This window comes from Hypomesus nipponensis, chromosome 28, assembly GCF_054491055.1.
Source record: "Hypomesus nipponensis isolate SF chromosome 28, ASM5449105v1, whole genome shotgun sequence".
NCBI lineage: Eukaryota > Metazoa > Chordata > Actinopteri > Osmeriformes > Osmeridae > Hypomesus > Hypomesus nipponensis.
This window is the reverse complement of record NC_140388.1, coordinates 11,232,501-11,247,719: the sequence shown is the minus strand read 5'-3', so window position 1 is coordinate 11,247,719 and position 15,219 is coordinate 11,232,501. Positions and strand designations below refer to the sequence as shown.

The 15,219-nt window shown below is 49.7% G+C and overlaps 2 protein-coding genes across 2 annotated transcripts in view; both read left to right on the top strand.

Moving 5' to 3' along the window:
- The first annotated feature begins 1,019 nt into the window (after positions 1-1,019).
- LOC146220007 (group 3 secretory phospholipase A2-like) lies at positions 1,020-3,527 on the top strand. Its single transcript, XM_084695338.1, has 4 exons — positions 1,020-1,150; positions 1,805-1,939; positions 2,769-3,186; positions 3,411-3,527. The coding sequence occupies exons 1-4, from the start codon at positions 1,020-1,022 to the stop codon at positions 3,525-3,527; spliced, it is 801 nt and encodes a 266-aa protein (XP_084551464.1).
- A 1,578-nt stretch (positions 3,528-5,105) lies between these two features.
- The window catches only part of LOC146220006 (putative E3 ubiquitin-protein ligase HECTD4), a 41,036-nt gene continuing 30,922 nt past the window's right edge, over positions 5,106-15,219 (top strand). The window contains 18 exon segments of the mRNA XM_084694636.1: positions 5,106-5,769; positions 7,813-7,995; positions 7,998-8,341; positions 9,156-9,245; positions 9,362-9,489; positions 9,765-9,873; positions 10,110-10,248; positions 10,842-11,012; positions 11,336-11,528; positions 11,654-11,815; positions 11,951-12,064; positions 12,204-12,344; positions 12,468-12,703; positions 13,077-13,219; positions 13,516-13,586; positions 13,714-13,819; positions 13,920-14,040; positions 14,671-14,799. Of these exon segments, the coding sequence (XP_084550762.1) occupies positions 5,623-5,769; positions 7,813-7,995; positions 7,998-8,341; positions 9,156-9,245; positions 9,362-9,489; positions 9,765-9,873; positions 10,110-10,248; positions 10,842-11,012; positions 11,336-11,528; positions 11,654-11,815; positions 11,951-12,064; positions 12,204-12,344; positions 12,468-12,703; positions 13,077-13,219; positions 13,516-13,586; positions 13,714-13,819; positions 13,920-14,040; positions 14,671-14,799 (2,727 nt within the window). The 5' untranslated portion in view covers positions 5,106-5,622.

The window sequence follows — 15,219 nt, the reverse complement described above, 5'->3', positions numbered from 1 at the left end:
CAGGCCCACCTGTGAGTGGGACCTGCAGTTGGTTCAGGACCATATAGACTCATGTCTTAGCTATACATGTTGCTGTCCTTAAGCAATAATGCTTGCATCTGCGCACATCTTTCCCGATTGAATTAAGTGTAATTGGGATCCTGGATTAGTTCGTCCTTATTTGGTTATTTACTTTTTGAGGTTTTTTAAATCTCCGTGTTGGATATGCGAATACGATGTATTTCCCATTGGGCCTTTGCCTGGTCTTTGATCGGTTTTTCAAATGCGCTTGCAGTAAGAATTTTGACAGAATCACATTCAGACAATTCATACTTTTGCCTCCGGACGAACTCCACTGAAGAAGGACACACGCGCCTCACATTCTTACGAAATGCCATGGATGGTAGCTATTCCTTTCTTACATATACGAGTGTATGGTCTTTGGAGACCAGGCAGCTTTTAGAATGTGCTATTGATAACAATCCAGTAGTTGCTGGAACGTATTTATCTCATTGCACCGAACACTTGGAGAGCCACGTGGAATTCAGTTTTAATTTCAGCTTGCTGTTGAATCCGGACGGCCCTTGCGTGTTGAATCCAACTGTCGGATTGAACTTTCCAATAAGTGACCGATCGCAGCATCGCAATAATGTGGACATAAAATACCGTAAGAAACGCGCTTGGGTATTCCCAGGCACGCTATGGTGTGGCAGAGGAAGCAAAGCTAGTGGTTATGAACAGTTGGGTGAGTACATATCATAACTGCAATGCTCATCTAAGGGTATTTGCAAGGATTAGGCATTTGGCAATTCAGATGATTAACTTAAAGGACCAAGGCGTAAAACGGTGCGTAAAATGCATGTAACATCCATTCGGTGTAAATAGCCGACTTGGAACCTCCATTTCAGTGTTATGCTTTCACTGTTGACACATTTTCTTGTGTATTGACAATCACGAAATGTAACAAATAAACAAAGATTACAAACAATAAACAAACAATAACAAAGTCAATTATCCTCCACGATTTTTCTCCAACAGGAATGTTCGAGCGAGCAGACCATTGCTGCCGCGAACACGACCACTGCAGAAACACCATTCACGCCTTCACGGTAAACTACGGAGTGTTCAACACCAACCTCTACACTGTCTCGCACTGTGAATGTGACCACAGGTGAGTCTGAACATAACCACGTGGCATTCCATTCCATCCATGACCCAGATCTCCACCATCATCCACTGGCCTTCCCCCTCCAGCAAAAATGGCAAAAAGTCAGCTGAGTTTATGAGAGTTTAGACCGTTGAAGTATGAGTGACTTATGATATTTCTAAGGTGTGGTGTATGTCCTTGGCACACTTGCCTTCAGTCAAGCATTTTGATTTCAGGAATGTCTGAATCGTTGCCCCATGATATCTAACATTTACATTTGGTCGCTCTTATCCAGACTTACAGTAAGTACAGGGACATTCCCCCCCCCTGAGGCAAGGAAGGTGAAGTGCCTGGGACAACACACAATGTCATTTGGCACGGCCGAGAATCAAACCCACAACCTTCTGATTAATAGTCCGACTCCCTAACCACGCAGCCATCTGCCTTCAGTCAAGCATTTTGATTTCAGGACTGTCTGAATTGTTGCCCCATGATATCTAATGTTGACATGATCCGATGACTTGATTCACACGTCATAGCGGACAACAACATCCTTGAGTCCAAGTCACTTCTTTCAAGTCAAGTCCTGTCCCTAGAAATCACCACAGTGGGCACTGTTTTCACTGCGCACACACCTGGTGTCTTCACATGATCTGACCAGAGTGTCTTTGCCCTCAGTTTCCGTCAGTGCCTTGGTAGGGTGAACGACACCATCTCCAACATGGTGGGCTACAGCTTCTTCAGCATCCTTAAGGTACCCTGCTTCGAGCTCACCCAGAGAAGACGGTGTGTGGAGCTGAACTGGTGGGGAATGTGAGTGGCTCACTGTCTGGTCCGTTTGAATGGAGCGCAAGGGTGCATTTGTGCATGCAAAATGTATATACGTGAAAAGTCGTCACCACAGTAACTGGAAATGTCAAAATTGGCAGGAGACATTTGTTGATGGGGTTAGAGACAATCTGTGCCCGTGCGGTTCTGTAAAACAAGGTAGACCCCATACTGACGCACTGCACACAGATACAAACTAGATAACAGCAGAGTTTTCACTAAAGTCCCAAATGAGCAGCTTGTGATGACATGTCTGAGTCTAAGCCAGATCTTTAACTGCTATTTTACTGTTGCCCTGGGCAATAGAACCACACACACCCCTTCTCTGATTCCACAATGACGCCGTTCTGATTAGTGACGACTTCCTCCTTCTCTCTGGCACATTAGTGGGGTGTTGAGAATATCTCTGTTGCTGTTTTGATAGATTGGCTTTTGTGTGCGACAGATATAGTGCTAACCAGCACGAGCTGGTTATTAATGAAATCATGGAGAATTTACTGTGAATGATAACCATAAGAAAAAACCTGAGCACAGTAAATGTTTGTGTATTTGGCTTGGGGAACATACAGCATTATGGTATTGAGGTATTACTGCATATTAAAACCAATATGCATATTAGTACATACTGCATGTATACATGTCCAAAACAGAAACAGCAAATATTCATAGAACGCTCCAAATTCAGTCAATATTTACAAAACGATTATAGAAAACAGAGTGAACACGGCATGGCTGATCTTATGAAAGCTCTCTCTCTCTCTTGGTGTGGAGGCCCTGGCTTGTCTAACTTGTTTACTTCTTCTACTCTGCTTAGGTGCAAGCTAGCCAAGGTGGCCCCATACGCCGTCTTCAAAAAGCCCTCCCCTTTCAAAATCTCCCAAATCCCAGAACAACAAGCCGCCTCCCACAAGCCTGCAGTCGCAGAAGGAGCTGCTTCCTCTCCAAACAGGAAGCTCCTTAAGAGGCCGAAGCCAAAGGGCCCTTCTGGACGCTGCGTCTCGCTGCGAGGAGACGCCTCCCGGCCCAGACCCAAAAAAATGAAAAAATGCGAAAGGAAACGGAAAACTCCCCCGACTCGAAGCAGCACGCTCCAGACACGCGTGACCCAGACCGCAGAGCCCTCAACACGGAGGAGAGCTGATGGGATCACACAGACTACCCAAGGAGTTGCTTCCACCACACACACGAAGACGGACATGGCCAAAACGATTAGAAAGGGCAAGAAAAAGAAGGTGTCAAGAACTGAATCCAAAACCGTCCCTTCACGGTCAGGGCAAACCGGGCCACAGGCGGCTACTCCGATTAAAAAGCAGGCAGGCTCTGCAACGCTAACAACAGCGCTTCCATTGTTAAAATCCACACGCCAATCAACTACCACCACAGCAACCACAATTTCAAACCTCAAAAGCCACAAACAGACAAAGGGTTTCCGGAAACGTCCCCGATGTGGACCTAGAGCCCCAGTGCGAGGAGACAGCTTTCAGCCACGCCGCAAAGCTTGTTCAGAGGACAAACCCCCCCAACTGCCAACCGACCAACTGTCAACGTACGCAACAGCATTACCCTTCAATAGGAGCAGAGCATCAACTCAGATTATCGTCTCCTCACTTAACACCACATCATCCCCACCTAAGAAGACCCTCTTTTACGCTATGAAGGAAAAACCATACTGAGACCTCCTCAAAGACCTGGACCAAGCCTCAGATGCAAACAACATCATTTCCTGTTGGGTTTGGAGAACTTCCAAATGACGAACTTGTCTTCACCCAGGGAAAAGACAGACCTGTTCACAACAGAGCAGTCAATGAAGCCAGGTAGAGTGAGGATGTCTTAACAGAAGCAGTACATCTCTCTCTGTCTCTGTCTCTGTCTCTCTCTCTCTCTCTCTCTCTCTCTCTGTCTGTGTCTCTCTCTCTGTCTGTGTCTCTCTCTCTCTCTCTGTCTGTGTCTCTCTCTCTCTCTCTGTCTGTGTCTCTCTCTCTCTCTCTGTCTGTGTCTCTCTCTCTCTCTCTGTCTGTGTCTCTCTCTCTCTCTCTCTCTCTCTCTCTCTCTCTCTCTCTGTCTCTCTCTCTCTCTCTCTCTCTCTCTCTCTCTCTCTCTCTCTCTCTCTCTCTGTGTCTCTCTCTCTGTGTCTCTCTCTCTCTGTCTGTGTCTCTCTCTCTGTCTGTGTCTCTCTCTCTGTCTGTGTCTCTCTCTCTCTCTCTCTCTCTCTCTCTCTCTCTCTGTGTCTCTCTTCTATAAAGTAGCATGCAGTCTCTCGTAATCACTGCTTTTCAGATTTTATTGACAAATTGAGTGCTTGAACTTGGCTTTCAAGGTGAACTTTTATTGGTGAAAAAGGCATGTCATGACAAGAAGTAAGATAGGCACCCACCTGCAGCGACTAAAGCTGATGTTTGGCGTCAGGGGAAGTTAACACCTTCTTGATCCCTGCTGGTATGTGTATATCTACAGTCAAGCACTCATCCTGAACACCTGCTCTGCATCAAGCTTATTTCATTTGTCGGCCCTATGAATGGAAGACCGAGATAAATAGCACAAATACTTTAGGGGTGTATGGTCAACAGGTATTAATAAAACCGTTCATAAAATGTATTTAGCCTTGTAATGCACTCATTTATTTTTCTGGTAACTCGTATTGATTTATTATTAAAGTTCCTTCTTACATGCTTGGAGATTTTGGAGTGTAATTGTAAACAAATGTAAATATTTATATACAATCTATGTAAGTATATTGATTCGGTGGATAACTGAATCCTCCTTTTTACAATGAATAAATACATTATTAATTAATTAATAGATGTAAAGTTTACATTAATTAAATTAATTACAAAGTTACATTAATTTGCCTGGATATAGGCATAAGCGTTCCTAAAATGATCACTAGGTGGCGCTTTCGCTCCTTCACTGTTAAGTAAGTGAACCAAGTGGGCCCTTCAGATCCAACATCCGCGCAACTGTCTCAGTGATATTTGAAAAAGATAATCATGTATTAAAACCAGCTGTGTTTTCATATTTGTGTGCAAGTCTGATAAGACTCTGATACAATTTGAGTGATAGTTAATAATGCATAGCAACAATTTAATATCATTTTATTATGCATCTACCTTGGAGCGCATTGCATGCCGGGAACAGTTGGCCTTGGAAACATGGCGTCTCACTGACAGCTGTGGGGTTCCTATTATCTTGTCCAGCCACTGGTATTATGAGGTTGCACCATCTGCGGAGCCGTATTTTACTAATTTTTACAAGATTTCGTGCTGCTAGCTCTGTGTCATCTGCTGGGAAAGACGGTCATTTACGAAAACAGTAGTGTTAACGAGTTTACAGCCAGTGTCACGCCCACTCCGATCTAAAAAACGATAGCCAACGTAACGGCGTTAGAGCTAGCTAGATTCTGCTAGCTGCTGGTGCTAGAGAACCTGCCTCCAGTTAGTTTGCCTGTCAACACCAGACACGATCAGCTGGGGCTTGGTAGCTTACTCGTAACAAGCAACTAGCCAGCAAGACACACATTTTCTGACATTTTCAGAGCCGTCGGAGGCAACAGAATGTATTTTGGGTAACGTTAGCTAGCAGGCAGCTGGCGTGCAAGGGCGTTTCTGTCATTTCGGATATTGAATTTTTAATGTGCAACCTCTCTGGTATTTTTCTCGGAGGAGAGAGAGATGGGCTCCGGGGTCGTGGATTCGTCCCAGTGGCTCTCAGTGAAGGAAGAAACAATCTTCCTTCACGATGGACTGATTCGGGTCACGGATCTGGCTGAACTGCCCAGTGAAATTGGGGTGTCGGAGCAGGGGGATACCGAGCAGGAGGTGGGTCAACAACGCACTAACGGTTGCCAAGTGTCGGATATGTTTAGCATGTGTAGTGGTCTGCTAGCTAGCTAGCTCGGCTAAAGCCAAGGCGGCTACCTAAGCCTGCTACAGTAGCTAGCACTAGCTAGCTGAAGTTCAGCACAGTGACCGACACCGGGCAAGCTTACACAGCCTAACGGTACCGGTGTAGCTAACATCTTAATCATTATTCATCTTTACAGTGTCTCTCAAACGGAGTGTCATTATTGTAGCTGTTTCTGTTTTGGCTTATGTCAGCAGACTTGATTAGCTAGGTTAGACACAAACAGCTAGCTTGTTAATCAACAATAATACAGTATGTAAGCCGCCAAGATAATGGAGTCTCTAACTACCTCGATAGCCCAGCTCTCTGACGTTACTGTAGACTTAATCAGATGGACTTATCTAATGGTTTACAACAGCAATATACAACAAGCCTAACCCCACGACTTTAGCCAGATACAGTTTAGCAGCATAAGCAACATGTCTCAGTTGTAGCTGCCTGAACAACAGGATGACATGTCAATTAAGTTAGCATGGGGTGGGCCAGCATCTTTTGTGAGGCCAATTTCCCCATAAATGATGTGTTTACTTGAATTATGTTTGGGGTTGTTTACTAAAGTAAATAGCCGACTTCACATCTTTTCTGTAGAAACGCAAGCTGCATTGAGGGCATGTATTGGAGTGATATAATTCAAGGGACATTTGGCCTGAACTTAAATAGATTTGGTCATTTGAGATCTATGGATGATGCATGGAAAGTAAGCAGGCAGGGAGAGGAAACACTTTTACAATCGGGTCATGAAACTGCACGTGAATTGTAACTCGAGTATTTCCAGTGTCAGTGAACTCTCACTCTGTTCTTGCTTTTTACCGTTTCAATAACATTCATTGAGTTAAACAGTAAAGAGGGAATCACAGGGTTGTCTTTATGTTATTAGCTACCTTGTTAGAGTAGCAGTAAGTTGCATTTGCTGTTGTGGTTTAGAAAGCTCAACATTTCCCTGTCACCCTCAAACCACTCTTCTCTGGTTTTAAGGTTAGAGCTATTAAGTCCATTAGGGCTGTGTCTCTTGTGTAATATCTGGCCATATTGATGTGGGACATACAATTGTATTGGTGGGTGTAAACCAGGATATAGTCTTTATGATAAATGAATCTTCAGTGCATCCCACCTTAAATATTCATTAGGTCATCCAGTATCCCATCAGGCCATGGGTGTTTGGACTATTTTTATCCGCGTGGAGCAGCAGTACTTCTGCAGAGCAAGGTGGAGAGAGCTGGTGCACAATCCCAGCCTTCAATTAAGGAATGTTACCGTAACGTTAGTATTATATCTGAAATGGAATCGATACAAAATGTGCCCGCTAAACGGTGTAATGGATTCCTCCCCAGTCCATGAGTCTTGGGCTCCACTCTGTAATCAATACCTGAATTGTTGCCTAAGTGCAGAGGATGCTCATTGTTTTATCCCTTTGGCTCTAGACACAACGCCATGGTCCACTGTCATAGCCATTATTTCATTTATGCCTACAATTTAGTCTTGAAAATGTGGTGTAATGCTTCTACAGTTGTAATTCGAATGCACTTGTGCATCACTTGAGTACTTTGCATTGTTACGAAGTATAACCTCGTATATATTCTGCGTCAGTACTGTGAATCAAGGAGAAGGAGAGCTTTCACATGAAAATGTATCCTAGCCTACCATTTCTTTAATGTGATAGAATTATAATGCAACTCTCTAGTCCTCTATATTTGATTTAGCTACACATGATCTCTTAGTGCCTCAGTGCTCTGTGTCGGTAAATTGAGTTTGGAGTTGGCCAGATCACACTGAAAGATAGCTGACGATTACACATACAGGGACATGTTCGCGGATGCCGTCATCGCCGTGAAGCCTTTCCGCTGGGCTGGTCGTTAACCTGCAGACCTCAAGAGTGCGTCGTGTCTGACGTCCGTGTGACCCATCCTCTCCTGTATGTGTGTGTGTGTGTGTGTGTGTTCCCCCCTCCCCCCCTCCAGATCCTCACGTTCGAGACCAAGAACCCGGCCGAGCTAGCCGAGCGTCTCCGCGCCGTCTGCGGCAACCAGAGCAATGCGTACGCTCGCCTCCTGGAGTACCGGCTCAACGCGCTGCGAGGCCTGTGGGGGGCGCAGCGGCAGCTGGCCCTGGAGGAGCAGCAGGAGCGCGAGGGGGCCGGGGGGCAGACGAGGAGGCCCTAGCCCTCCTTAAGCGCCAGGGCCTGCTCCAGCAGCCCGAGCAGGCACCCTTCACCTCCCGCGTGGGCCTGCTGCTGGTGTTCCCCCTGCTGCAGTCGCAGACGCGCAGCGACCCCGCCCTCTGCGGGGTGACGGCCGAGGTGCTGCTGTCCTGCCTGAGGGACTGCCAGCCTCTCAGCCTCAGCAAGGAGCCGGCCGACTGCCTCAACGGCCTGGAGGGGTTGCTGTGCTCCTGGCTGGAGGAGGGCCAGGGCCAGGGCCAGGGCCAGGGCCACCCACCCAGGCAGAGGGAGAACGCAGCTGCGGCGCTGGTTGCGCTCGCCTGTGCCAGGTGAGACCACGTCTTAACTGTTTCAACCTGAGTACCTGGGGGGGGGGGGGGAGGGGTTTAAAGTGAGACAGGTTTTCTCGATGAAGCGGTAAGTTGAGAAGCTTCGCGAGACACTTCGCCGACTCCTGTTGTTACGGTTGCCTTGCTTACACACGCCATTTTTAGCCGTGTTTCTCACTCTTGGTTGGAGCCTTGCCTCTGGTGGTGACAACGCAGCTCGACTTGTCAAAACCAGAACCCTCCTCGGCTTTGTGTGCCCTCTGTAGAGCAGGAGCCCTTTGTTTCAGGGAACCATCCAGTTCTGGGGCTTTTTCATTTCACCGCCAGTGGTGGTGAGGTAAAGAACTATGGCTCTGTCTCTCTGTCTCTCTCTGTCTCTCTGTCTCTCTCTCTCTCTCTCTCTCTCTCTCTCTCTCTCTCTGTCTCTGTCTCTGTCTCTCTCTCTCTCTCTCTCTCTCTCTCTCTCTCTCTCCCCTGTTTTGTTGCTGTTGGGATAGGGTCAAGCGTGCACGATGACTGTCCATTTTTCTCTTTCTCTCTCGTTGATGAACCTTCACCTCGTTGTGAGGAGGTTTTATATTCTGTTGTGGAGAGTCAGGCAGTCCTTCATGGCTGAGTCCTCAGTCCTATTGAGTCAATACCCCAAGCCCATGCATTGTGCTTTGTCAGAGAGACACGATGCAGTGAATGCTGATGAAACCATCCATGTGAATCGATGCAGCGGGGAGCATCACATCTCCCGGCCTTTACACTTCAACCGGAGAAAAGGTTCCATGGTTTAAACATCCCCTGAGAGTTTTATTTGTGTTTCCAGGGGGTCCCTCAAAACCTTCATCCACACCGTTCACCTGCTACAGAAACAGTCTGATTTAGGTCAACTTCCTGTGGCGGACGTGCTGTACAGGTAGGCTAGGTTCACAAGTACTCTGCTCATGTGAGTGGGGCAGGCTGGCTCACGGGAGTATAAACACTGCTAACGTGACTCAGCTTAGACTGTAACGGTGTGCCCTGTTCCTCCAGACTCCTGGTGCTGGAGGGAGGCCCAGGCTCTCCTTCCTGCTTGCTGGGGGGGAAACACAGCGTGTCCTGGGGCTTCGAGGACATGCTGCCCATGCCCGACACCACCACTGGAGGAGCAGAGAGCAAAGGTCGGTCCCCTGTCAGGGGTGTGGGAGCGAGGGGAGCAAAGCATCTCAGATCAAACCAATTTTTTTGTGTCCCCGCGGTCCTTAAAATCTCACGTAGCGGAAGGCAAGGATGTCTATGTTTGATCTGCCCTCTAAACGGCCCCCCCTTCGCGTGCGAGACACAACACAGCCCATTTGGCAGATGACGTTTGATTGACGAGAATGTTCCGAAAGCATTCCCTCTCCTCCTCCTTCTTGTCTGCGCCATGCTCACCTCCCCTGTGCCTGTGTTGCAGACACAGACCTGGGCCGCTGCCTGGCCACAGATGGCCTCTATCTCTACACCACCAACTCCTTTGGGAGGGGGATCAGCAAGCTGGGCTCTGGTCTGCACGGAACACTGAGGTAACATGACACCCTGCCTGTGCAGCATCTGCAGCACTCAGAGAGAGGAGGGGGGGGGGGTCTGCTCTATAAATACCCCCCCCAGCCCCTCACATCTCCCAGTGGACTCACAACCCTCTCGTCCTCTGCTCACTGACCCCCCCAGCCGGCTCTCTGATATATCTATGACTGTCGGGGGCTCTGAAGGGAGTGTTGACTCCAGGTGACAGCAGCAGTGTGTGTGTGTGTGTGTGCAGGGGGTTTGTCTACTGTAGGAATGAGGAGCTGGAGCCAGGCTGGGTGGTGTTCAGCAGCGGGCGTCTCCTCCACCGGCCCGCCTCCTTTGATGCCAAGTCTCATCAGCTGTGCCAGGTCCTGGACCCCTTCACCCTCCAGGTACTCCCTGACCCCTGACCTCTTCACCCTCCAGGTACTCCCTGACCCCTTCACCCTCCAGGTACTCCCTGACCCCTTCACCCTCCAGGTACTCCCTGACCCCTTCACCCTCCAAGTACTCCCTGACCCCTTCACCCTCCAGGTACTCCCTGACCCCTGACCCGCTCACCCTCCAGGTACCCCCTGACCCCTTCACCCTCCAGGTACTCCCTGACCCGCTCACCCTCCAGGTACTCCCTGACCCCTTCACCCTCCAGGTGACCCTTGACCCCTTCACCCTCCAGGTGACCCCTTCACCCTCCAGGTGACCCCTGACCCGTTCACCCTCCAGGTACCCCCTGACCCCTGACCCGTTCACCCTCCAGGTACCCCCTCACCCTGACCCCTTCACCCTCCAGGTACCCCCTGACCCCTTCACCCTCCAGTTACCCCCAGACCCCGACCCCTGACCCCTTCACCCTCCAGGTACCCCCTCACCCTTGAACCCTGACCCCCTCACCCTCCAGGTAGGACGGGCAGTGTGAGTCTCAGTACCCCTCAGAGGGCGTTCTACTGCTCCACACCCTACAGCCTGTGTTCTCTGCCCTCCCCAGGTGTGCCAGATTGTGCCCATGCCAGCCCACCACTTCCCAGTAGGTAGCAGCATGAGCACCCTGCACCTATGCTCCGATGGAACCTGCCTGTACTGGGTCTGGTCTCCAGCCAGCCTCAATGAGAAGACCCAGAAGGGCCACTCGGTCTTCATGGATGTCTTTCAGCTGTCGGTGAGCAGGCTTCCCTTCCCTGGGTCCGCTGTGGGGCCTTGCCTTTCCCCTGGTTCTCTCTCTGTGTCTCTGTCTCTCGCTTTGTCTCACCGGCGCCTTCACTTTCTGTCTCTGTCTCTATCTCTCCGGCCCTCTCTCTCACTCTCTCTCTTTCACTCTATGTCTCTCTCTCTGTCGCACCGGCTCTCTCTCTCTCTCTCTCTCTCTCTCTCTCTCTCTCTCTCTCTCTCTCTCTCTCTCTCTCTCTCTGTCTCTGTCTCTCTCTGTCTCTCTCTGTCTCTCTCTGTCTCTGTCTCACGCCCCTTCTCTCCCCCTCCCTGTAGACAGAGACAGGGCTGTGTGTGGCTAGCGTCCTGCAGGAGCGGGTGATCCTGGCCAGGAAGGAGGGAGAGTCTTCCAAGTGTCTGAACGAGCTGCTGCTGAGCCGAATGTCCCGCTTCCGCGCCTCGCACTCCGCCACGCTGGCCGCCCTCACCGGCTCCGCCATCACCAACACCGTCAAGGAGGAGCAGTCTGGTAAACACCCATCCACAGATCCATAAAATACATTTCTGGCTACGCTCCCCGGTGTCAGTGTTACAGGCGTTCTCATCGCCATTCGCTCCGGTGTGTTGATGTGTGTGTGTGTTTGTCCCTCCCAGCCGTCAACACCAGCTGTGGGCTCCCCCTGAAGACCCTGAGGAAGACCCCCATGTACGCGTGCGGCACGTACCTGGTGATGCTGGCGTCCCCGCCCGGCGTCTCCGGAAGCTCCGCCACGCGCTCCCTCTTCGGCGGCACCAGCGGCCTCTCGTCCCTCAAGAGTACGAACCTCTCGCACTTCTTCGTTAACGTTTAGTTAAAACCGGCATTTTTCCGGCGTGAGCCTTGCTGCCTTGCTTCCAGTTGTGTGTGTGTGTGTGTGCTGACCATTCCCCTCCCTCCTCCTCTCTGGCCAGTCCTAGCCTCCAGCCTGGTGTTCAGCCTGGCTGATGGGCAGTTCAGCAGCCGCGCTGACCTGGTGGATGCTCCCGGGAGCTCGCTGGGCAGGGGAGCCCAGGTGGCTGGGCTGGGTAAGATCCCACTCAACACTCCCTCTGTCTCTCCACACGTCTGAAACATAATATGTTCCTGTTATCTTTTATATATTAAATGACAGCGTCCTTTCAGTTTTGATCTCTGACATTTGTCTGTTTGGTTTGTGTTTGCTAGGCGCCTGCTACGATGCCCTTAACAACCTGATCTGGACCTGCTCCAACGACTACATGGACCAGTGGTGTAACCCTGGCAACCAGGCCTTCCATCACGTGTGCCACCGGCTTGGCGTCAGCCACGTCATCAAAGAACCCAAAGGTACCCGACAACCACCAACACAACAACAACAACAGCAACCATAAACAAAATCCAATCCTAGCCTCTCCTGGTTTGAGTGAAACCTGAACGCCTGACGTCTCTCCTCCCCGCGGCTCTCTGCAGAGGAGACGGTGGGCACGGGCGATGTGATCAACCAGCTGCTCCACCACGTGGGCGCCATGTGCATCCATCAGCTCAACCTGCTGGCTGCCAGCAGCTGCAGCCTGCCCCTGGGAGCCCTGCTGGGCAAGCAGCACCCCATCGAGGCCAGCCACTTCAGCAGCATCTGCGACATCATGGAGAAGGCCATGGTCAACGGGGACACCTGCATCATCCACTGCATCCTGGTGGTGTTTCAGGTGGGGGTGATGGTGTTTCTTGGAGGGTGGGCGGGTGGTTCTGGTAGGGCTGATGGTGTTTCGGGGAGGGATGATGGTGTTTCGGGGGGGATGATGGTTTTTCAGGGAGGGATGGTGGTGTTTCAGGGAGGGCGGGCGGTGTTTCAGGGAGGGATGATGGTGTTTCGGGGAGGGATGATGGTGTTTCGGGGAGGGATGGTGGTGTTTCAGGGAGGGATGATGGTGTTTCAGGGAGGGATGATGGTGTTTCAGGGAGGGCGGGCAGTGTTTCAGGGAGTGATGATGGTGTTTCAGGGAGGGCTTCTCTTGGAAACTTACTGGAGCAGGGAGAACGTGGGCGGGGCTTGACACGCTTTCCTCCCCATGTCCTCAGGTGGTGTTTAGGTTCTTCAACCCCCAGTCTGAGCAGAACCGGGACACGGTGAGGCGAGCGGGCCTGTTGCTATGGCAGCTGCTCATGGCCCCGGTGGACCAGATTGGAGCAGAGATACAGGGAGAAGTTTGCTTGGCTATCAGGTAAATAGATATACCACGCGTAGCTATATACCACATAGATGTACCACACATAGATGTACCACACATAGATGTACCACACATAGATGTACCACACATAGATATATACCACATAGATATATACCACATAGATATATACCACACAGATATATACCACATTGATACACCACACATAGATATATCACACATAGGATTTCTACATGGTATACATCTATCTGTTAGAGTCACCATGAGGCCACAGTAATGTCCAGTATTCTCTGAAGTGTGTCTGATCTACGTCTGTGCCTCCCTTTTTGAAGCTCGGGGCTGAACATCTTGTACCAGGGCGAGTCTGAACTGAACAAGCTTCTGAAACTGGTCCTGACAGAAGGTGTGAAGTGTTTACACAGCATCACACCTCACAGACCTCACAGACCGCAAGTTCATGAACTGGGTGTGTACTGCTTGTAGTGGGGTGTTTATAAAACTAAAACAAGCATGCTGTGTGTGTGTGTTAGGAGAAAGGAGCTGTGGTCTATCCAAGCTTCGAGACGTCATCCTCACTAACCTAGCAGACCAGCTGCAGAAGAACCGCTTCGGGAGTGAGGACGACGACCACGACAGGTAAAGCTGAGCACTTGGTCTCCAAAGTCACATGTGATTCACCTTGCCGTGGGTGTTAGTCCTGGACTACAGCACCCCTTCCTCCTTCCTCTCTGTCCAGACTGAGCGACGAGCTGCTTCACTGCATCCTGAAGACGGTCGTCAGGGAGTCCTGCCTCCTCGTAACCAAGTGTCAGACCGTCGCCAGGGACGACTTCCAGAAGCTTCTCTCCACCGTGCCAGTACGTGATTCCGATTAACAGCGGCGTTCATTTACGTTTATTCATTCAGCAGACGCTTTTATCCAAAGCGACTTCCAAGAGAGCTTTACAAAGTGCCTAGGTCACTGATAATAACAACAAGATAGCCCCAAAACACTGCGAGTAGCCAAAACATGAAACACATATTGTGAACAACCAAAATAAGTGCAAAGTCCAAATAAGGGAAGAACCATAAGAGCAAGTAGTTTAACAAGTTACAATTAAACAACATGGACCGCTATAAGTGCAAGTGTACCTGTGGAAAAACAGGCAACAATTAAAAACAAAATATCACAGCGATATATTTGTTCGGCTCGTTGTCATCCACTCTGGTGTCATCGTCCGGTTAGGTGGCCTTGATTGTCGTGGTAACAGCAGCCACATTAGCATAAAGGGATGAGGAACGCTTTGGTGGTTAGAGCATTTGACTGCAGGTCAAGATCCCAGGTTCAAACCCCTGCCACACAGGTCGTTATAGATATAAAGTGACTGCTTAATGGACACATGGCTGTCTGCTAAGTGAATACATTATCTCTGCCTGCTAAATGAATACATTACACCTGACAGCTATATGAATACATAATGTCCATGTTGCCCTCGCCCTGCACCCAGGTGGCCTCCCCCAGCCTGCGGTACCTCATGGCGGTTCAGAACCACCTCCTTAGCAACACGGTCCTGATCCGCCCTGACGACAGCGACGACAGTGACAGCTCCCTACAGGGGGAAACAATGAAGGTACAGGTAAACACCCCCATTTAAATACCCCTCTACCTCTGTGGCTCTCTCTCTATGTATCTCTCTGTTGGTGTGCTTGTGTCTCTCTGTATCTGTCTCTCTCTGTATCTCTCTCTCTCTCTCTCTCTCTCTCTCTCTCTCTCTCTCTCTCTCTCTCTCTCTCTTTCTGTATCTCTCTGTTGATCTGTTTGTGTATCTCTCTCTCTCTCTCTGTGTATCTCTCTCTCTCTGTGTATCTCTCTCTGTGTGAAGAGTGGATGATATAGTTAATCAAAGTAGCAATGCTTCAGCATGACGCGGCAAAGCGTTTGACTCCTTTTGCGGTTGAGATCTAACCAATACTCAAATATTAGCTAAACCCTGCTAGCTAAACCCTGCTAGCTAAACCATGCAAGCTAAACCATGCAAGCTAAACCATGCAAGCTA